Source organism: Egretta garzetta, unplaced genomic scaffold (genome assembly GCF_000687185.1).
Source record: "Egretta garzetta isolate BGI_Z169 unplaced genomic scaffold, ASM68718v1 scaffold117, whole genome shotgun sequence".
Classification (NCBI taxonomy): Eukaryota; Metazoa; Chordata; class Aves; order Pelecaniformes; family Ardeidae; genus Egretta; species Egretta garzetta.
In genome coordinates, this window is record NW_009260479.1 from 15225 (window position 1) to 37283 (window position 22059).

General features: G+C 44.5%; 1 protein-coding gene across 1 annotated transcript in view; it reads right to left on the bottom strand.

Annotated features, from left to right (window-relative positions):
- The window catches only part of VIPR1 (vasoactive intestinal peptide receptor 1), a 75802-nt gene that overhangs the window by 14599 nt on the left and 39144 nt on the right, over nt 1-22059 (bottom strand). Inside the window, exons 5-6 of the mRNA XM_035899624.1 lie at nt 21879-21979; nt 19783-19915 (exon numbers count right to left, since the gene is read on the bottom strand). Of these exons, the coding sequence (XP_035755517.1) occupies nt 19783-19915; nt 21879-21979 (234 nt within the window). The remainder of the gene's footprint in view (nt 1-19782; nt 19916-21878; nt 21980-22059) is intronic.

Here is a 22059-nt window from a genome sequence, read left to right on the forward strand (position 1 = left end):
CCTGGCACGGCGTGTGACCCCGTGGGGAGAGGGGCCCAGGCTGGGGCAGGTTTGCTGGCCGGGCTGGTGACCCCATGGGGACCCACGCTGGAGCCATCTGCTCCTGAGGGACTGCACCCCGTGGGAGGGAGGGACCCACGCTGGGGCAGTGTGTGAAGAACTGCAGCCCGTGGGAAGGACCCAGGCTGGAGCAGTGCGTGGGGGACTGTCTGCCGTGGGAGGGACCCCGTGCTAGAGCAGGGAGGGGTGTGAGGAGTCCTGCCCTGAGGAGGAAGGAGCGGCAGGGACAGCATGGGATGGACTGACCCCAACCCCCATTCCCTGTCCCCCTGTGCTGCTGGAGGGGAGGAGGCGCAGAAAATTGGGAGTAAAGTTAAGCCTGGGAAGAAGGGAAGGGTGGGTGGAAGATGATATAATATTTAGTTCTTATTTCTCATTATGCTACCGTGATTTCATTGGGAATAAACTAAACTGATTACCCCAAGTCAATTCTGGTTTGCCCGTAATGGTAATTGCTGAGTGAACCCCCTGTCCTTATCTTGACCCACGAGCTTTTAGCTGTATTTTCTCTTCCCTGTCCAGCTGAGGAGGGGAGTGATAGAGCGGCTTTGGTGGGCACCTGGCCTCCAGCCAGGGTCAACCCAGCACATAAACACACCAAATTACCATTAAACCTTGGTCTGTGTGTATCCTTGGGATTGCTTTTTGCAGCACCTGAAGCCCTTATGGAATGAGCTCTATGGTAAAAAGCCGAAAGCCCTACCAAACTTGTTTGGGGTGGACGTGCTTGACACACGTTAATCCCCTGCATGGAGAGAGCAACATCCACCCTTGAGAGAGCCAGCTCAGGTCTGGACACAGTTGGACTGCATGAGCCTGGAGATGCAGCCAAGCTTGGAAACCCCACTGAGCATAGAATCATAGAATCGCTTTGGTTGGAAAAGACCTTTGAGATCATTGAGTCCAACCTTTAACCTAACCCTGCCACCCGACCACTAAAAAATTTTCCTAATATCTACCCTAACCCGGCCCTGGCGCAGCTTCAAACCAGTGACAAACTGAGAAGCTGGACTGTGATCCCTACCAGCATGGTGCTACTCTCGGTAGGTTTTGGATGTACACCGGTGGGAAGCTGGCTTAGTGTCAGCGTGGATGCCCTGATGAGCAGTCACCAGCCTCTCTGCTCTGCCAGCGTTCGTGGGGCTGAGCTGTGAAGCAAACCATTGCACAGGTTCAGAAGACACCCCCCAAAAGGCTCTACTTTGAATGGAGACCAACTCAGTGACTGGTTTATGGTGCAGCCAACAAACACTTGGTTCAGCCTGATGGAGATGATCTGTGCTGGAGAGTAAACAAGAACGGGTGGGAATTTCTTTTGCTATTTTTGGCACTAAAGTCAGCCCCTTGAGGATGACTTGGGCATCATGGTTCGCCCCCATCAATCTCAGTGGGGCTGCCTGCTAGTATTACCTGGCTCCCTAAACCCAAAGAAATGAAACCTCTGACTCAAACAAACTGATTCTCCAGGATAAAACAAACAAACAAAACCCAAAAAAGAATCTGTGTTAATTAGCCCTTGAAAGCAAAGTCCAATCGTAAGCACTCCATGGCCTGGTAGGCACTGCAAAAACTGAAGGAGTTTGAGACATAGGTTTGAAGAAAGCCAAGTCTGCAAAGAATTGTCAATACTCAGTTAGGAAAAGAAAGACTGGGATATATATTTTTAAAATAAAGAAAAGGATAAGAAGGAGAAACTGGGTAAACACTAATAAACACGGACAAATTTGATTGCGTTGGAAAGGGAGAGATTGGAAAATGGCAGGAGGATTCTTTTTCTTCAGGAAATGAATAATTCAACACAGTAACTTGCGGTGTGAAGATTTCGCTGCAGCACAGGTAATGGGAACAGTCACCTTAGAAAAGAAAAAAAAAGTAAAAGGGAAATTTCTCTCTGGCGCTAAGGGGCCAAACCCACTGCAAAACACCTGAAGGTAGAAATCAGCTGCCCGAAGAAGTATGTCAGCCCTGGCCACTGCCCCAGCATGTGAGGCATCCACGTCCAGCTGCAGCTTTCCAGGACATCATTGGTTGCATCATTACATGCATCCATGCTGCCTCAGCATCCCTGAGATATTGATTTGGCCGTAGCCTCGTCACCTTTAGTGAGTCTGCTTGGGTAACACCTTGCACTTGTTGGGGCAAGGGCACGAGGATCTGGCCGCTAGCACTCTCCGGTTAGCGGCTCCTCCCTGGTGCTCTGCACATGCACTATGTTGGATTTAGAGCAATAACTGATTTGCACCAGTGACAAGCTCACACCCCCCCCTCCCCTCCCCTGCTGAAAACAGTTGCTATGAAACACACTGGTTAAAAAGAGAAACGTGGAAAGTGTTTTCTCGATGCCACATGTTTTGGAGAGGGACTTGTCCCCACCGATCACTCAGAATTAATTCAACCCTCCCCTGGCACCTGCTGGTATGTCCCACTGGGGGCCCTCATGGGCTCCAGCTAATCAATTTTAGATGCACATCAGCTCCCTCCTGTGAGGCAGATGGCAGAAGCAGAGACTTGCTGTAGGGTGGCGATGGGGGAAGGTGGAGGCAGAGCAGGCAGTTAACTCCCAGGGAGGGAAGGTGACACAGAGCTGAGCCGACAAGCGCTGGGGATCATAGAATCATAGAATTGTTCAGGTTGGAAAAGACCTTTAAGATCATCAAGCCCAACCGTTCCCCTACCCCTGCCATCCCACCACTAAACCCTGGCCCTAAGCACCGCGTCTGCCCGGCTTTTAAATCCCCCCAGGGGTGGGGACTCGACCCCCTCCCAGGGCAGCCCCTTCCAGTGCTTGACAGCCCTTTTGGTGAAAAAATTTTTCCTAATGTCCAATCTAAAACCTGCTCTGGCACAACTTGAGGCCACTTGGGGATGCATCAGCACCTTCCCTATGGCAACCCTATGCTCTTTGCTTCTCCCTGCTATTGCGTTCATATGGCCGTGTGACATTGGCACACCTCATTTCTTTTGCCCAAAGCCTGAGTGCCTGCTTGGTGTGTCTGTAGCCAGCGGGGGTTTGCTGGTGTGAGTGTTCTCAGCCCTACTGGGGCTACTGAATTCTTGTAGAGTTTCACTCTATCAGTGTTTGGCCCTAATTCAGCATCTCACGGGTGAGACATGAGGTTTAACGGAGCAGTATTGATGCATCTCAACCACACGCTCCTCAAACATGGATTTGCTTTGGGGATTGAACATTGTAGAATCCTTTCTGGATGGCTGCATTGAAGCTGTGGCAGAGGCACGAGGGCAGAAGACATCACAAGGAACTGCAATATTTTATGGGACCAGGAAAGGCTGCTCACAAAAAGTGCACATGATTTCTGCCGAACAGAGACTCTCAGGTGGGATTCCCCAGCCTGAGTTTGCAGAGCTACTGCTGTCACGGAGAGGACGCTCTGTTGAACACAGGCTGTGGTAGCAGAAGCCCCAGATCTAGGTGCCCAAATCCATCACCTCTTCTCCCAGTATTGGCAACCAGTGCTTTTGTGGTAGTCTCTGGCCCTACCTCCTTCCCTAACGTGGTGGTGGCTTGTCACAGACCTGAGGTGGATCATGCACGTGGGCAGCAGCTGGGTTTTGGCAACTTCTTCACTGAAGGAGCTGTAGCAGATCAATTCTTTGCTCCATGCTGAGGGATATTTGGCTATTTGAGCAGTTGCTACCAACCCAGGCACTTTTCATTTTACCTGGAGGAAAGATATTTTTACGCATCATTTTGAGCACATGGCAATAACGTATTGCAGCCGCTGTCCCATCTTACAAATTAAATCACGGTGTTTCCTCAGTGCCTGGGCTTCTTGCCACTATTGCCTACTCTGGGTAAGTTTAAACCAGACCAGATATTTCTATGAGAGATGCAGTTTCACTGTTGACTGCAATTTTGTTCTTCCATTGAATCCTCTTTGACAGCCAACTCAGTGACATATTTGGAAAACAGCCCTTTCTGGCTTTTAAGAGACCTTATTACATGCAGTGCTTGGTAATGGTCTCTACCTTCCTGATCGATAGAATTCAGCCTCAGAATGGTGGTTATAATGCCGGAAAATAAAATCCACGTTTATGTAAGATGCTTTACCCTTTAGATGACAGACACTAGGCAGCGATGAGCTATTACATCTCACAGAAGACTTTTTCCTTAAAGAGCAGACCTCATGATGTGTCAGTATTGAAAAACTAATACAGGCTATGTTTAGAAAAGACATTTTCAGCAGCAAAAGCAGCATTACAGCACTGCTTTTTCTATTCTCTCCCCTTCCACTATCTCATTTACAACTGCATATTTGCCCATCTTTCTCCAGGGATCTTGCCCTGCACATGTGCACGTGAGATGCTGTGAGATGGTCTTCCTTGGCTTTGCAGACTGTACATCTACCCAAGCGGCTCCTCTCTGCTTCCCCTCTCTGGGACTGCATTAGACATGGATCATTTGCCTTTCCCATGAAGGTCCCCTCCCTTTCCACACGTGCTGCCGGTGACTAACTGCTGAAATGTATTCTGCCTCCAGCCGATGAGGTGTAGAAACCTCTTTGACCCCAACAAATGCTTTCGTGCTTCTCTTTAAATTCCTCATTGTCAATAAGAAAATTTAAGATTGATTATTGTAGAATGATGTAGAGGATGAGACAAAGCATGTCTTAGACCTATGGTATAGGACAACCCTCCCTTGCCTTAGTGTGCCCAACCATCTATGCACCTACATTTACAACTGTTTAACTGAGGACTATCTGAATAGGAGACATTGTGCAAGAGTCAGATGATTAAAAGTAGACTGCTAGTGTCATTTTAGGCACTGCCAAGTATTGTGTTGCTCCAGAAAGGGCACAAAGATGATCCGAGGGCTGGAGCACCTTTTCTATGAGGATGGGCTGAGAGACCTGGGGTTGTTCAGCCTGGAGAAGAGGAGAGAGTGGGGAGACCTGATTGCGGCCTTTCAGTACCTAAAGGGGGCCTATAGGAAAGATGGGGAAAATATTTTTAGCAAGGCCAGCTGTGACAGGACAAGGGGTAATGGTTTTAAACTAAAACAGGGTAGGCTTAGACTAGATATAAGGAAGAAATTTTTTATAATGAGGGTTGTGAAACACTGGCAGGGTTTGCCCAGAGAGGGGGTGGAGGCCCCATCCCTGGGAACATTCCAGGCCAGGTTGGACGGGGCTGTGAGCAACCTGATCTGGTTAAAGATGCCCCTGCTCACTGCAGGGGGGTTGGGCTGGGTGACCTCTAGGGGTCCCTTCCAACCCAAACCATTCTCTGATTCTATGATTCCAAGTTGGAAGATTTCCTGGGAAGACCCTTAGGAAATTCACAGGCATTTTGAGGGGTATGAGTTGCCCATGCTCAGATGGCTGAAGTCTGCCCTTTATGGAGAATCCTTGCTGAGATAGCAAGACATGGAAAAAATGTACATATTGCACTGTACTACTGTCCTGAAAGGTTGGTTTCCTCAAATGTAGACAAATCTTTGGAATAATTTGTATTATTTTGATTTTTAGCAATATCCACACCAGTACGAAGTGCATACAAAATACTGTCTTTCTGGCCGAGGAGTGTTTAGCGTTCCCCGAACACGGGTGTGAACGCCTACCTTCTGGATAAGAACCAGGACTATGGCTCTCAAAGAAATGACTTCATTTCAAAATGAGGGGCATTTATTGCCATCTGAGACAGAGCTGCCCTGAACAAACACCTATTTATTGTCTAAGAAAGCAACAGAGAAGGCAGAAGATGCCACATTTGCTTTGAAAGAGAAGGGGGCTTCTTACAGTTATTTTAGGGCAAATATTTAATGAGCTGTTGATAGGAATCTACACTGTCCTTCCAATAAGGAGATGGATGAGTAGGGACAGAACACGTGGTTGGTTAGAAAGCTGGTATGATGTTGAAATGTGCTTAGTTAAGAAGCTGGGCAAAAATTTTAGGGTGTCAATAGTGGGTCAAGGTCAGAGCTATATGGAATGGTGGGAAAAGCAACAGAGCTACCCCCCAGCCAGCATGCAGTACAGCATACACGTGCTACGTGTGAAAAACACAGCCCACTTTGTCAGATCATAGGAATAATGTGCTCAAGATGCAACCAGGCTTTCTGAGAAAGAGGCAAAGAGAAGGGACATAAGGGTGGGAAAGACAAGACTGAGCAATAACCCTACCAGATTTCTTCCCTGTGCCTAGTAGCACTTTACACTTTCAAATCATGTTAGCCCCGAGAAAAAAAAATCTTTCTCCTACAACTGATGTAGTGACCAGCTGATCCACCCAGAAACATGCAGTTCAGATGCTGGCGGCAGTAATTAACACAGAGCTGAATCTGTCATTGCATTAAATACACATATGTCATACTCCTCAGTGATAATAACTCTGCATGAGGTATCTCTGCTCATTAATAACTGCTAAGGATTGTCAGTCTTGACCAGCTGCTGAATTTCTCTAGCTCTGTATAAGCAGCTTAGTGGCTCTGAGGTTTTGAGGGAGGTACACACACAAAACCAACACACGTGCATGCATCAGCCTCCTGTGAATGCAACAAAATTCTACAAAAAAAAGAAGGTTAATCAGCTCCACAGGAACGCTGCGGTGCATCAAAGAGCATCCCTGCACTAACACAAGTCTCCCTTCTCTTCTTCATTGGGGATATGGTGTGTTACAGGTTAAGGACTTGGGTCAAAGAGGGATTTAGAACAAAGACGTAAAAGGGCCACTTACCTAATTGATCATACTCCTACCCAACCCATCGTAGCTGGCCTGGGAATACATTGTGACGTGAACAGTCTGCCTGAGTCTCATTGACCCGGTCACAGGAATCCCCATCATGAGACCTGACCTGTCCCTCCCTGCGTATGATCTCTCCTACACATGGACGCGAGCCCTGTGCAGACCCCATGTTCCCTCCTCATACCCTTAAATTCTGCAGCTTCCTGTGGAGTGGAAGGTTTGGGTTTCTGGCAGGGCACCAAGACATATTTGAGTGAGCTTAAACATATATTTAAGACATCACATGCAATCCTGGGCAATGCTGCAGCTCCTGGAATTATTTATGAAGTTGGGACAGTGCCTTCAGCCCAGTTCCCAGTGCCCTCAGCAAAAGCGTGGGCTCAGATTTGCCTCAATCATGAAACGTGGAGGCCTCAAAATCCCCTTCAAGGTACTCAGGTCCTTTTACCTGGGCTACCACCATTGATGCAGGAGTAAGAGATTTACACAGAGATTTCTGCAGGCTTCTTTGACAGAAGATAGATGAAAACTCATTTTCGCAGCGACAGATTTATCCAGCACTTTTCTTTTACGTTGTCCAGAAGACATGACCTATCTGAAGGGCTAGCTGCTGAGTGACTCACGCTGAACTTGCCCATAGCAACAGCTGCTCTTCTCCCCAGCCTGGTCAAGGAGGCTTCCTCGGTCTTATTTAAAAGCTTTTTATAGATCCCACTTGTGACACTGTTGCTGGGGCACACCTGGAAGATGGGGTAGCACTGAGCAAGCACCGCCTGCTTTGGAGATGCTGAAATTAAGATCTGCAAACACAAGGACTGGCCTAACCCTACATCTCCATAACTATAATGCCATTTTAGACTCTCATAACTAAATTCAGGAGTCTCAACTGTGAGCTGATTCCCACCCCATATGTCCCTAAATCAGATTGAATCCCATCCCAGCTCTTCTGTTGAGATGCCCACCTTAGCCAAAGTATAATGCAATCTGCAATGATGATGCAATAACCAAAAAATTGCTCTGTTTGTAAGATATACGGTATGATTAATTCCCCATCTCACTATCATGGCACTGGAATTCATACAACTGACAGATACCCAATCATTTATAACTTAAATATTGTACAGTACTGTTCATAGTTATGCATTGTCCATCAATTTCTGTGCATATTGCATGGAGATGTCAGGATAGATTTAGCTTCCAAATACATGTTTTTGTTTTTCATGGGGTATTTCTCTCTTCTTTTAATTTTACTCTTATTTTATAGAATCATAGAATCATTTAGGTTGGAAAAGACCTTTAAGATCATCGAGTCCAATCATAAACCTGACACTGCCAAGTCCACTACTAAACCATGTCCCTAAGCATCACATCTACCCGGCTTTTAAATACCTCCAGTGATGGGGACTAAACCACTTCCCTGGGCAGCCTGTTCCAATGCTTGACAACCCTTTCGGTGAAGAAAACCTTTTCTTCATATCCAATCCAAATCTCCCCTGGCACAACCTGAGGCCGTTTCCTCTCGTCCTATTACTTGTTACTTGGGAAAAGAGACTGACACCCACCTCGCTACAGCCTCCTTTCAGGTAGTTGTGGAGAGAGACAAGGTCTCCCCTTAGCCTCTTTTTCTCCAGACTAAAGAACTCCAGTTTCCTCAGCTGCTCCTCATAGGATTTGTTCTCTAGATCCTTCACCAGCTTTGTTGCTCTTTGGACACTCTCCAGCATCTCAATGTCTTTCTTAAGACTAATTCTTATAAGAAATAAGACTTATTTCTTATAAGGTTGTTTATTCTCTGAGAGAAAAAAATGTTGATGGGAGGAATGGATACACTGTACTGGCCTAGGTATTACTGCCCCTGTAGTAGAAAGGATGGGTGAGGATATTCAATGAGGTCTGGGAACATTCCAGGCCAGGTTGGACGGGGCTGTGAGCAACCTGATCTGGTTAAAGATGCCCCTGCTCACTGCAGGGGGCTTGGACTAGATGACCTCTAGGGGTCCCTTCCAACCCAAACCATTCTCTGATTCTATGATTCCAAGTTGGAAGATTTCCTGGGAAGACCCTTAGGAAATTCACAGGCATTTTGAGGGGTATGAGTTGCCCATGCTCAGATGGCTGAAGTCTGCCCTTTATGGAGAATCCTTGCTGAGATAGCAAGACATGGAAAAAATGTACATATTGCACTGTACTACTGTCCTGAAAGGTTGGTTTCCTCAAATGTAGACAAATCTTTGGAATAATTTGTATTATTTTGATTTTTAGCAATATCCACACCAGTACGAAGTGCATACAAAATACTGTCTTTCTGGCCGAGGAGTGTTTAGCGTTCCCCGAACACGGGTGTGAACGCCTACCTTCTGGATAAGAACCAGGACTATGGCTCTCAAAGAAATGACTTCATTTCAAAATGAGGGGCATTTATTGCCATCTGAGACAGAGCTGCCCTGAACAAACACCTATTTATTGTCTAAGAAAGCAACAGAGAAGGCAGAAGATGCCACATTTGCTTTGAAAGAGAAGGGGGCTTCTTACAGTTATTTTAGGGCAAATATTTAATGAGCTGTTGATAGGAATCTACACTGTCCTTCCAATAAGGAGATGGATGAGTAGGGACAGAACACGTGGTTGGTTAGAAAGCTGGTGTGATGTTGAAATGTGCTTAGTTAAGAAGCTGGGCAAAAATTTTAGGGTGTCAATAGTGGGTCAAGGTCAGAGCTATATGGAATGGTGGGAAAAGCAACAGAGCTACCCCCCAGCCAGCATGCAGTACAGCATACACGTGCTACGTGTGAAAAACACAGCCCACTTTGTCAGATCATAGGAATAATGTGCTCAAGATGCAACCAGGCTTTCTGAGAAAGAGGCAAAGAGAAGGGACATAAGGGTGGGAAAGACAAGACTGAGCAATAACCCTACCAGATTTCTTCCCTGTGCCTAGTAGCACTTTACACTTTCAAATCATGTTAGCCCCGAGAAAAAAAAATCTTTCTCCTACAACTGATGTAGTGACCAGCTGATCCACCCAGAAACATGCAGTTCAGATGCTGGCGGCAGTAATTAACACAGAGCTGAATCTGTCATTGCATTAAATACACATATGTCATACTCCTCAGTGATAATAACTCTGCATGAGGTATCTCTGCTCATTAATAACTGCTAAGGATTGTCAGTCTTGACCAGCTGCTGAATTTCTCTAGCTCTGTATAAGCAGCTTAGTGGCTCTGAGGTTTTGAGGGAGGTACACACACAAAACCAACACACGTGCATGCATCAGCCTCCTGTGAATGCAACAAAATTCTACAAAAAAAAGAAGGTTAATCAGCTCCACAGGAACGCTGCGGTGCATCAAAGAGCATCCCTGCACTAACACAAGTCTCCCTTCTCTTCTTCATTGGGGATATGGTGTGTTACAGGTTAAGGACTTGGGTCAAAGAGGGATTTAGAACAAAGACGTAAAAGGGCCACTTACCTAATTGATCATACTCCTACCCAACCCATCGTAGCTGGCCTGGGAATACATTGTGACGTGAACAGTCTGCCTGAGTCTCATTGACCCGGTCACAGGAATCCCCATCATGAGACCTGACCTGTCCCTCCCTGCGTATGATCTCTCCTACACATGGACGCGAGCCCTGTGCAGACCCCATGTTCCCTCCTCATACCCTTAAATTCTGCAGCTTCCTGTGGAGTGGAAGGTTTGGGTTTCTGGCAGGGCACCAAGACATATTTGAGTGAGCTTAAACATATATTTAAGACATCACATGCAATCCTGGGCAATGCTGCAGCTCCTGGAATTATTTATGAAGTTGGGACAGTGCCTTCAGCCCAGTTCCCAGTGCCCTCAGCAAAAGCGTGGGCTCAGATTTGCCTCAATCATGAAACGTGGAGGCCTCAAAATCCCCTTCAAGGTACTCAGGTCCTTTTACCTGGGCTACCACCATTGATGCAGGAGTAAGAGATTTACACAGAGATTTCTGCAGGCTTCTTTGACAGAAGATAGATGAAAACTCATTTTCGCAGCGACAGATTTATCCAGCACTTTTCTTTTACGTTGTCCAGAAGACATGACCTATCTGAAGGGCTAGCTGCTGAGTGACTCACGCTGAACTTGCCCATAGCAACAGCTGCTCTTCTCCCCAGCCTGGTCAAGGAGGCTTCCTCGGTCTTATTTAAAAGCTTTTTATAGATCCCACTTGTGACACTGTTGCTGGGGCACACCTGGAAGATGGGGTAGCACTGAGCAAGCACCGCCTGCTTTGGAGATGCTGAAATTAAGATCTGCAAACACAAGGACTGGCCTAACCCTACATCTCCATAACTATAATGCCATTTTAGACTCTCATAACTAAATTCAGGAGTCTCAACTGTGAGCTGATTCCCACCCCATATGTCCCTAAATCAGATTGAATCCCATCCCAGCTCTTCTGTTGAGATGCCCACCTTAGCCAAAGTATAATGCAATCTGCAATGATGATGCAATAACCAAAAAATTGCTCTGTTTGTAAGATATACGGTATGATTAATTCCCCATCTCACTATCATGGCACTGGAATTCATACAACTGACAGATACCCAATCATTTATAACTTAAATATTGTACAGTACTGTTCATAGTTATGCATTGTCCATCAATTTCTGTGCATATTGCATGGAGATGTCAGGATAGATTTAGCTTCCAAATACATGTTTTTGTTTTTCATGGGGTATTTCTCTCTTCTTTTAATTTTACTCTTATTTTATAGAATCATAGAATCATTTAGGTTGGAAAAGACCTTTAAGATCATCGAGTCCAATCATAAACCTGACACTGCCAAGTCCACTACTAAACCATGTCCCTAAGCATCACATCTACCCGGCTTTTAAATACCTCCAGTGATGGGGACTAAACCACTTCCCTGGGCAGCCTGTTCCAATGCTTGACAACCCTTTCGGTGAAGAAAACCTTTTCTTCATATCCAATCCAAATCTCCCCTGGCACAACCTGAGGCCGTTTCCTCTCGTCCTATTACTTGTTACTTGGGAAAAGAGACTGACACCCACCTCGCTACAGCCTCCTTTCAGGTAGTTGTGGAGAGAGACAAGGTCTCCCCTTAGCCTCTTTTTCTCCAGACTAAAGAACTCCAGTTTCCTCAGCTGCTCCTCATAGGATTTGTTCTCTAGATCCTTCACCAGCTTTGTTGCTCTTTGGACACTCTCCAGCATCTCAATGTCTTTCTTAAGACTAATTCTTATAAGAAATAAGACTTATTTCTTATAAGGTTGTTTATTCTCTGAGAGAAAAAAATGTTGATGGGAGGAATGGATACACTGTACTGGCCTAGGTATTACTGCCCCTGTAGTAGAAAGGATGGGTGAGGATATTCAATGAGGTTTGCCCTGGGAAGATGCTGCCCAAGCCAGTATTGTTTACTGGAAACAAAAAGAAAACTTCTCTTGTCTGCTAAAGTAGGGATTTTTGGTCCAACTAGAGGCTACAGCAACCTTCTTTTACAAGTCACCTTCATAAAGAGAAGAGAGGTAGTTTTTCAGTAGTGACTGTCGATCCTGGCTTGGACCTCTCCTGAGGAGGTGGCTACGATGTGATTTTGTATCTTTATAGCCTCAGGCTTTTTCTTGTCTCATTCCCATGCTCAAGGCTATTGGCTTTTACATACCATCTTTTCACTATGTAGTTGGCTCTGACAGAAGAACAGAAAAGCATGCCACATCCACGCCCCTGCAAGAGAAACTCCAGTAGAGAAGACACTTCCAGAAGTCGACTTGGCAAACTGAAAATGTGAATATCAGTTTGTTATCTCAGATGCCTATTCTTCTGCAGAGACAGTTTGGCTACACGGGGTAATGGTTTGACCCTACAGAGGCCAATGGCAAAGCCCCTGCTGTCTTCTACAGGGCTTCATACTGGAGGCCTAATTTGCAGAAATTTGGCATGATGTCAATGGAAATTGTTGACAGAAATAAAACAGCTTCTTCTTGGGTGATTCTGTTCCTCCAGAAATGAGCCCTTAGGTCAAATCAATTTGCTGAGCACAAAAAAAAAAAAAAAAAAAAAAAAAAAGGAAAAGGAAAACAAAAATGTTAACTTACCCTTAGCACACCCAACCTTTTGTGTAACAACAGAACAAAACAAATTAAAACAAACCAAATAAGGCTTCCTGACAAAAAGCCATCACTTTTATTTCTTCCCTCCTTTTAATTGCAGTTGTAGACTAGATTCAAACAGGTTAGCAATAAAAAAGCCCAACAAGGTTTACGTTCTACCACAAAAGGGAATTGAGGTCTCTTCAAACAAGAAATCTCTTCCTAAATCAACTGGGTGCCTTTGACTCCTTCCTTCCTTCCCTATCATGGACAAGGAAGCAATTTTAAATGATAAATTGCTACACTAGCGGGTGGGCCTGCAAATTTTCCTGGAAGATGCATGGAAATTTTGGGTGTTGAGGACTTAACACTATCTATAGATAAAGAAATTTGACTAAAGAAATTCTTAAAATGCCATCATGATAGAAACAAAGTGGCTTCTGACTGAGGCACGTAGCCTTCAGTTTGTGAGGGCCTAAGCTGTCAAGTTCAAAGCCTCTGCTAAAGCAATTTCTCAGCTATCAGGAATTATAACAAATAAAAGACCTTCATGGGAATAATCATCTTATGTCTTGATGATGGACCCTTCAGCTCCTGCTGCTCTTAATGGCTTCAACTGTAAATCAACCCTACCAAAAGTACAGCAGACAGCTCAACGTTACGGAATTCACGGTCACCATCTATCTCAGGCACAGGGGTAAGAGGCCTCAAACACACATTTCCCCTGTTAACATGCTGCTCTGCATCAACGGTGCCCCAGAAACATTATGCAAGAGTGCTCTTAAGCCTTGGCAATAGCAAATTAATTCAATTTATCTTAACCTGCTTTCCTCTAGGTCACAATACATTACATTTTCATGTGCCCATCATTGCCTAAGAGCACACACTGGAATACTTACTCTATGTCAGCTGTCACTGGGCAATTTATTAAGCCATTATAACCTGGATTTGTGTCTGAGCTTGTTGATTTGTTAGCGCTTTCATAAAGCAGAAATGCTGTTTCTAGACTGATGAACCGTGCTATACAGGCATACACATGCACACACACATACACTACTTCAGCAAGCTAAGTCTTGCCTGCACCCATCAAGACTGTGGAAGGACGGAGACATTAAGAAGAAGTTATGGGGCTCAATCTCGTTCTCTTTCTTGTGCCACCAATTCCACTTGCACCAGGGCCACTACCAAACCAGGACAGACTATGATTTCTCTGGTTAGAGTGTCATTTCTCTAGCAATAGCTCAATCCATATGGACCCCAAAGTCCCGTGAGATAACCTTGGCCTTTCTTTGTGCTGTCACCTCTTTAATGCCGGCTGAAAGCCAGCTGAAAATGGCAAGGCATTTAAAAGTCTGTCTCTGCTAATGTGGAAGTTACATGACACAACCTCTATTTTATGTGCTTGCAAACCAGCAAAGCATGGCAGGGTCAGATCCTGCACTTGCAGAAACCTTGCGAACTCTGTTAAAATAAATGGAGCTGCACCAGCTTACACCAACAAAAAATGTGGTCCACATGACTGCACTTTATGCTTTGCCCACTTCCCACACAGGCTTCCTCAAATACAACGCTGTCTGTTGAATTCAGAAGGAGGCTCTTACGTCTGCTTCTCCTCACGTAAGAAGCAAGTTTAAGCCCCATGACTGTGATCCTCAAGGCTATTTAAGCATTTCTCTTCCGCCGATTTTAACAGGGGTTATGCAACTGTCAGTCTTTGAGGGACTTGGCCTTTCTATTTTGTCTCTTAGGAATACTCGTTTGTTTTTGGGGGCAGTCCTGTGAGCATTTCTAAGATGGTGATTAGCTCTAGCTGGTTTAGCCTCTGCGTCAGATGACTCAGAGTTAAGTTTAGACATAAAAAATAGAATTATCTCAGTAAATGGGGTAACAGTCCCTATTTTGTTCTCATCAGCTGCAGAGTAATGGCACTTCTGAAGACATCTTCAGTAATAAGGCAAGTCAACCATCAGGCAGCAACTAAAGGGAGAAGGTGATCAGAGTTTTAATAACGTCCTTCTCTGCACTTGTCACGTTTTCTCTCATTATTTGCAATACTGTGTCGCTTTAAGGTGCCAGCCCATGACTGGGGCGCTGCTGTGTCAGGCATGATAGGGTCATTTATGCAAAGAAAGTTCCTGCTCCAGAGCTCTTCCACAGTCTAACTTTAAGCCTTCACTCCCGGTCTCATTGAACTCAGTGGATGGGGGACAATTCCAGAGCAATGGGCTGAGCTACTGAAAAGGTGTCAGCTGATGTACTTACACATTTTGGGGACTGACCCAACTCCAATTAAAGTCAAAGGAAAGATTCACAATGTCTTCAGACAGAGTTCAGCCAGGCTCGTCCCTCAAGCCAGTCAGCCAAAGATTAACAGATGCCCAGCTGTGCTGCTAAGAGGAGCTCACCCTCCTCTCTGTAGGTGGGAGTAGATGTCTTTCCCAGAGGATGTAACCCAATGAAAGGGCTGAGTCTCTAATATTAATTTCATTTTTACACAAATGCATAAAAAGGTTTATTTTCTTCCATCTCTCCAATAGCCTGTATATCGGGATAGTCCCACATGAAGAAGAGGATGTGGATCTGAGTAGCCACAGATGGGGGTGCACTCAAAAAGAAAATGTGCCTGTCTCCAACTTTCATATATAAAGTTCATTTAGGGGCTGTAGCTATTATCAATTTGGCCTGAGGAAGCTCATGTGAAAAAAACCCCAATTTTTCACACTGAAAATACGAGGTATGTGTATAGGTTCACAACGGCTAAAAGTTCCACTCTCCATTCCAAAGAATTTTTTGTTGGAATTTGATTGTCTTATTGGAATGCAAAAGGAAAAAGACAAATGATCTAGTCTTCCTTGACTGAATCCTCAGCAAAGGCAAATTTGCAGAGCTCAGAAAAAGTCAGCCTGAATTCAATCTGTAGAACCTGATCTTTGTTTATATCAAACTGCCGGCTTTGTCCTCAGCTAGGCTGGAAATGTAAGTGGTTCATCATTAAACTAGACAGATATTACAGTAATGACACTATGTCAAAACCTATCCATAAACCCACAAAAAAATCAAACGGAACAGCAATTGAAATGTTCAATTCAATCCTTCTACCAGGTTTGCTGTTTTGGCTGGTGTGTTTTGCAGGGTATTGTCTAGGGAGAGAAGGAAAGATGAAGGCAAAGTGTGGGAAAGCCAAGATGGAAGGTCACTAGGCCTAAGAAAACTAACGTGAAAAACTAAAACTTGTAAGGATGCCTCTTGAGTCTGGTTGTGAAAAAACCCCAGAAGAATGAAGGCAAATAGAGCCTGGAAAATGGCACAATTTTCCATGCAGCATGAGTAATCGTTGGATGCAATAAAGCCACGTGCGGCAAGTTTGCCATCAGAAATGACCGATTACTGAGGTGGAACGTATTCCGAACGAATCAAAATGAACAGTTATTGAACAAGTTGGAGTGGGTGATTACACAGACTGCTCCTAGCCTGATCAACTCTACATCTGAGTGCTTAAAGCCCAGACTGACTAACACACTTGAGTATATGCCTATTTTTAAGCAATTTAAGCCAACAGGGTGATTCAGTTACACATAATTACAGACATACTTTATGACTGAAGATACGACAAAGAGAGAGAAAGTTATTTTGGTATACTAATGACTGTTGGTACCTTGGGCAATATGCTGTGTGTACATGTGGCCACAAGACTCCACTGCTGTTTTGACTCCCTCTAAAGATTCAAGGTCCATGCAGTACTTTGTTTCCCACTGGAAAACCCCACTGTGGACTTTTGGAAGGCCAGCCTTTTCTGAAGGTCAGTCTACATGAGCCAAGGGATCCACATTGTGCCTAAGAACAAGCCTAATTGATTGGGGCAGCTCGGGAGAGGAGAAGGCCTGAGGGATGTTTGTAAAGCTACTGCTGCTGAGTTTCTTTGGTGAGGGACAAATGGCCTGGGCCACCTTGCGGTGGTCCTGGTATCCATGATCATTTAAACCTGCTACATTTAGTCACAGAAACAAACCTTTCTTGCCAACTCGGGGTTTCTACCCCATGAAAACAGGCTGGTTTTTTCACCCAAGCAGCAAGAATTTCCCCCAGGAGTGGGTTTATCAAGAAAGAAGGACCAAGGAATTCAAGGAGGCTATGGGTGCCCACACATCACTCTGTAAACATCACCCAGTGCATGGTGCATGTTCTGGCTCACATGATGTCTTGGTGATGCTAATCACATGCATTTTGGTTGCATTGGCCCTGAAATGCTTACTGCTGCATTCTCAGGCTCTGTGACCCATAGAAGTGCCCAACAAACTTAATTTCTCAGGGTGTTCACGTTGAACTCAACGGTAATCCAAAACTATTTGAGTTTAAAATGGCATAGAGTTAACACCGTAACTGAGCTTTTTGTGTGGCTGGTGCATAGAACGTAACTTCAAGTCTTCTTACTGCAACAGGTAAAGTCAAATTCAGGAATTGGATCCTTTCATCAGAAATTCTGGAAGAGGTCTTTGTTCATTTGGATTTTATAGCCCTGAATCTGTTCTGGAAGTGGGGGGTGCCTTTATCCGTTTCTCCTTAAAGGAACTAAGGCAGTACTTTCTCTTCTAATAAAACACTTACTGCTTTGGTTTCACCCTCTTCTAAAACAGCATAGTGGTGAGAGCATTCAGTATTGCTGAACTTAATTGTTTGTTCAAATCTCTCCTTAGATTGAATGAGTTCAAGGTCATATCTAGCCATAACACACAAAACTTTCAGTGAATTGTGTATTAGGCCCTGAGTGTACGAACTAGTACCCAGGTCTCCCAGGTCAAAATTTGATCCTGCAAGTTCAAAGCACAAACAAACCAGTTATTTAGCCTAAGTCAAGCCAACCTAACCCAACCAAACCCACATAAACACACTGGATTTTATAACTATTTCTGCAAACAGAAATATTAGGAGAGGCATTTTGACTGCATTTCACGTAGGTATTTTTTCCCTATGACCTAAAAGGTTGTCCAAACTGTTGGGTCAAGACGGGTGCAGATTTTGCAAAGGGTATGTTCAGCCTAGTGCAGCGAAGACTGATTTGTTCCATGTATTTTTATAACCCTTGTGTAACATCCAGCCATTCCCCCTGAGCTGGCATTTAACATGAAAATCCTCTAATGGGGAGAAACACACACAATGGTGGCAGCCATGGGTCTGCCTGAAAGCACGCTGGCTTCCAGGAGCTGTGGATTCTGCAGGACAAAGTCCTGTATTTATACAGAGAAGTGTTTCTGGATGGACGGCTGAAGCAAACACTTCTCACGCAGCTTTCTGCAGTTGTGGCTCAGTCACGACCCAGTGCAAACCCCCGCAGGGACGAGAGGTTTGTTCAAACTCCATGGCTCATCGGGTTCTTGGCTCCTCTGCCAATTAGCACTGGCAGTTTTCTGTGGCAGGAGACACCGGGCAATTGTTTATTCCAGTTTATATGTCATTCTAGCCCTTCACGGACCTTCACAATAAAACCCCGTTGCTAAAGAGTATAGATCCCAGTGAACCACACAGAGGAAAAAAAACAAACCCAGAGGATCACTGCAACGGGAAGGCGTTGTGCTGCAGACAGTTCTTGGGGAAACGCTGGGAACAGGCTGCTTTTTGGGATCAACTGAGAAATGCTGAAGCAGAAAGGTCATTATAACAGCAGGGACAGGACTCGGGGCAAGGATGGAGAAAAAACAGAAGGCAAGGAAGAAATCGGGTGGATGGAAGAGAAAAGAGAATCTTTTTCTGGTGCTGTATGACATAAAAAAACCAGGTCCAGAAGGGATCTGCTGAACTGCTGTGCCCAGCCCCCTGCTATTACCAGCAAGCAGCTCGTCTAACATTAAGAATTTATCATGGAGGGTTCTTTTTTGGTTGTTTCTTTTCTTTTTTTTTTTTTTTTTTGCATAACTTCTGATCACATCTCTTTCTTTTGGTGATTTTTAATTTCCTGCCTAAATTTATTCATGACCAGTGTCCTCTTACATCAATATGGCCTTTAGATAAACAGCTCGTCTCCCTCCTTACTGTTTCCTAGAATCATAGAATCACAGAATCGTTTAGGTTGGAAACGACCTCTAAGATCATCAAGTCCAACCGTTCCCCTAACCCTGCCATCCCACCACTAAACCCTGTCCCTAAGCACCGTGTCTGCCCAGATGTTAAATTTGCTCCAGCTGATAACACTGAGTTTGAAAGCAAAAGGCTATTCCAACTCCTTTATTCCCCTCATTTATCATCCCAATGGGGAAATCTCACAGTTGCAGACAGCTAGCGTGGGATACAGATCCAGATGAAAAATAGACAATAATGTTTACACAGAGATTTCCTGCTTAAACTCCTGCAGAGATCTGGTCGGTGCGATCAGTGGAGCCCAGAGAGCCATCCAAACGCAGGTGCCTTCTTCAAAGCAAGGTGAACAGCTCTCCAGACTCCAGTAAATATATTAATTAGAGCTTGATGCTCATGCTTGCACTTTACACATGTACATATCATGTATAGGTACCTACCCTGCAGATACCTAGAGTTAGTTATATGAATGTGGGTCTGACTCCCACCCTCACTGAAGGGAAAGGTTTTATTGAAGCCCTAAACACAGGACTGCAAGTCTCCTTTGAGGAGGATATCTGAGAAATTAGCACGGGACTGGAAGATGGACACAGGACTGACTGGAGCCCCAAAATCTTGTAGAGCTCCAGTTGTGTGTTTGACCTCAGAAAAGACCAGATGCTTATAAACTCGTGACCCCACTAATTTATTTTATGGCTTTTCCATACAAATTAAACCACAGAAATCATGTTTTTGTTTCGTTCAAATGAGAAGAAAAATTGCAATCCTCCCAAAGTACTGTCTGACATGTCTTTGCAAGGTAATTTTTGGTGCATTGTTTTAGAGGGGCAACAGAATAAGGTGGAAACGTCAATGTGCACGGCTACTTACTGTACTCACAAAGCAGTGTTCAGATTCTCCACTTTCAAATAGGATGACATCTTTTATGAAGACTGCAATGGCTCTCATTATGAAGGACATGAAGAGGTGCATATGAATATAATTCCGAGTACAGTGTAGTTTTCTGTTGGGAAGAGACGAAACATTTCTGAAGAGCAAGGCTTCTCAAAAGCATTATTTATCTATTTACATGTTTCTTCTGCCAAGACATAGACTTACAATTAAACATTAGAAACCCTGAGACAGACTATGGCCTGATGTAAATCACTGCAAATCCACTTAAGCCTTTTTAAATCCACAAAACATGGGGCAATCCATATATGTGCAGCAGTGTTGCCACTCTTCCAATTCTCAGAAAAAAAAGGACAAAATACAGAATGACAGAAAACAGGTCCATCACACTGCTCTCCACTGGAAAAGAAATGTTTCTGACCGAGCAAACTGTGCTCATGATAAAGGTCTGTTTTCTACAGAACGTTTGTACTGCAATAATTTGGTACGGTGAGATGTTTCTTCAGGAAGAGAAGTAAATTCTTAGCAGCTGCTGCCAAAATTAACACATCTTACAGGTTTCTGGAGAAATACAAACTATATTTTCACTTAAAAATGACTAGTATAACTGATATTGAGAACACCACCAGTGGTTTTCTGTTCCTTGCCCGCTAATATTCTGAAGATGAATCCTCTGTCCCTTGCTCGCTAATGTTCTGAAGATGAATCCTAATCAAGTAGGTCTTTTTTTTTCAAGTGAGACTTTACATCCGCTGAAGTGAAAGGCCTAGTACTCTGAAATTGGGTACTTTGTACAGCCATCAGAACCACAACAGGCCTCACTCAGCAACATGATCAAATCACCACCCCTTAATGAGTCACTGTGCATTGGCTGAGTTTATGCTCTTAATCTCTGATGATGGGAAGATAACGTGACTGAGATGAGTCCTCTGTACTTGCAGGCAAAGGCAAGCCAAATTACACTGTTTCCCACAAATGAAGACCGTGAACCCCGACAGTCCCACCAGATTGGCTGGCACCTTGTACTTTGTTGAGATGAGATAATTTCCATGTGTGTCTGATTCACTCTTCCCTTATAAGAGGAGAGCAGGGAGCACCTGTGCTGAGAAATGCAGAGACCTTGAAGGGTGAGGCTGGTCTTGGTATAAGTGTGAGAGTTACCCTAAAACATGTGGGTGGTTTCCTGCAGTTTTCTTTGGGGACGATATCTGGACCAGACTGTCATAAATTGGGCAACCATATAATGCATTTCAGGGAAGCCACTGGAGAAGGGGATGAGGAGATGGAATCACATCTACAAGGTTCTTCCACTTCACAGAGTTCTGCTTTTTGCTATTGTCCCTATAGGTAAACAACATTATAATAGGAGATTACCTTATATGCAGACTTCTTCATTGGAGATACCCAAATTTAGATGCCTGAATCTATTATAGAGACAGAGGATTGATTCATTTGCTGCTGCAATCTAGGCATCTAATGCCATTTGATATGCTGTAGAGTATCTGCCCATAAATCCAGGAGGGCCTGGGTCTCCTGAAGGTCCTGCATCATATCTGCTACCTTTGTGCATATCTCAGAGGCTCCAGCGTGTCTAAAATGGCTCTGGGTGTCTATGTCTTGCCATAGAGCTATAGCAGGAAGCGCTTCTGAAACAGGCTTTGGGAGGTTGTTTTGGGGTGTGATTCACCTGTACCATTCTGAATACCTACTTTAGTAAAAATGCATCATTCCATAGTATCCGTATATACCATACTGACTAGGTCTCTGTGGACTATAACAGGGTTATGGGATAATGGCCTCTAGTACAGAGATCCATCACATGACATTCTACATTTAGTGAGATGGATCCCACCTAAATAATTGGATTGGGGTTATAACTCTCACACAAAGACCACAAATCACATACCAGAAGACAGTGGTACCAAAAGATAGAGGAACTTTCCTCCCTGTCCAACTGAGACTTGACAGAAGTCTTTTGCATCCATCTGTAACACTCATAGCCTATAATGTAAACAGCCACTATGCCCTTTGAGTCATCATCCCCTTACCTATGCCTTTTCTGCTCATGGTCTTACCTGAAGAGACATAAAATGATCATAGCAGCTGTGAGAGCAATGAGTGATAAGGTATGTCCAATGGTGTAGCCGGTCTTGACTGTGCCATAGAATGCCGTTTGCTAATGTGAAGGAAAGAAACAAATCAGGTCTTTCAAAGAGCTGCCAACGTGCAATCCTAAATACACCATCACTGAGCTTT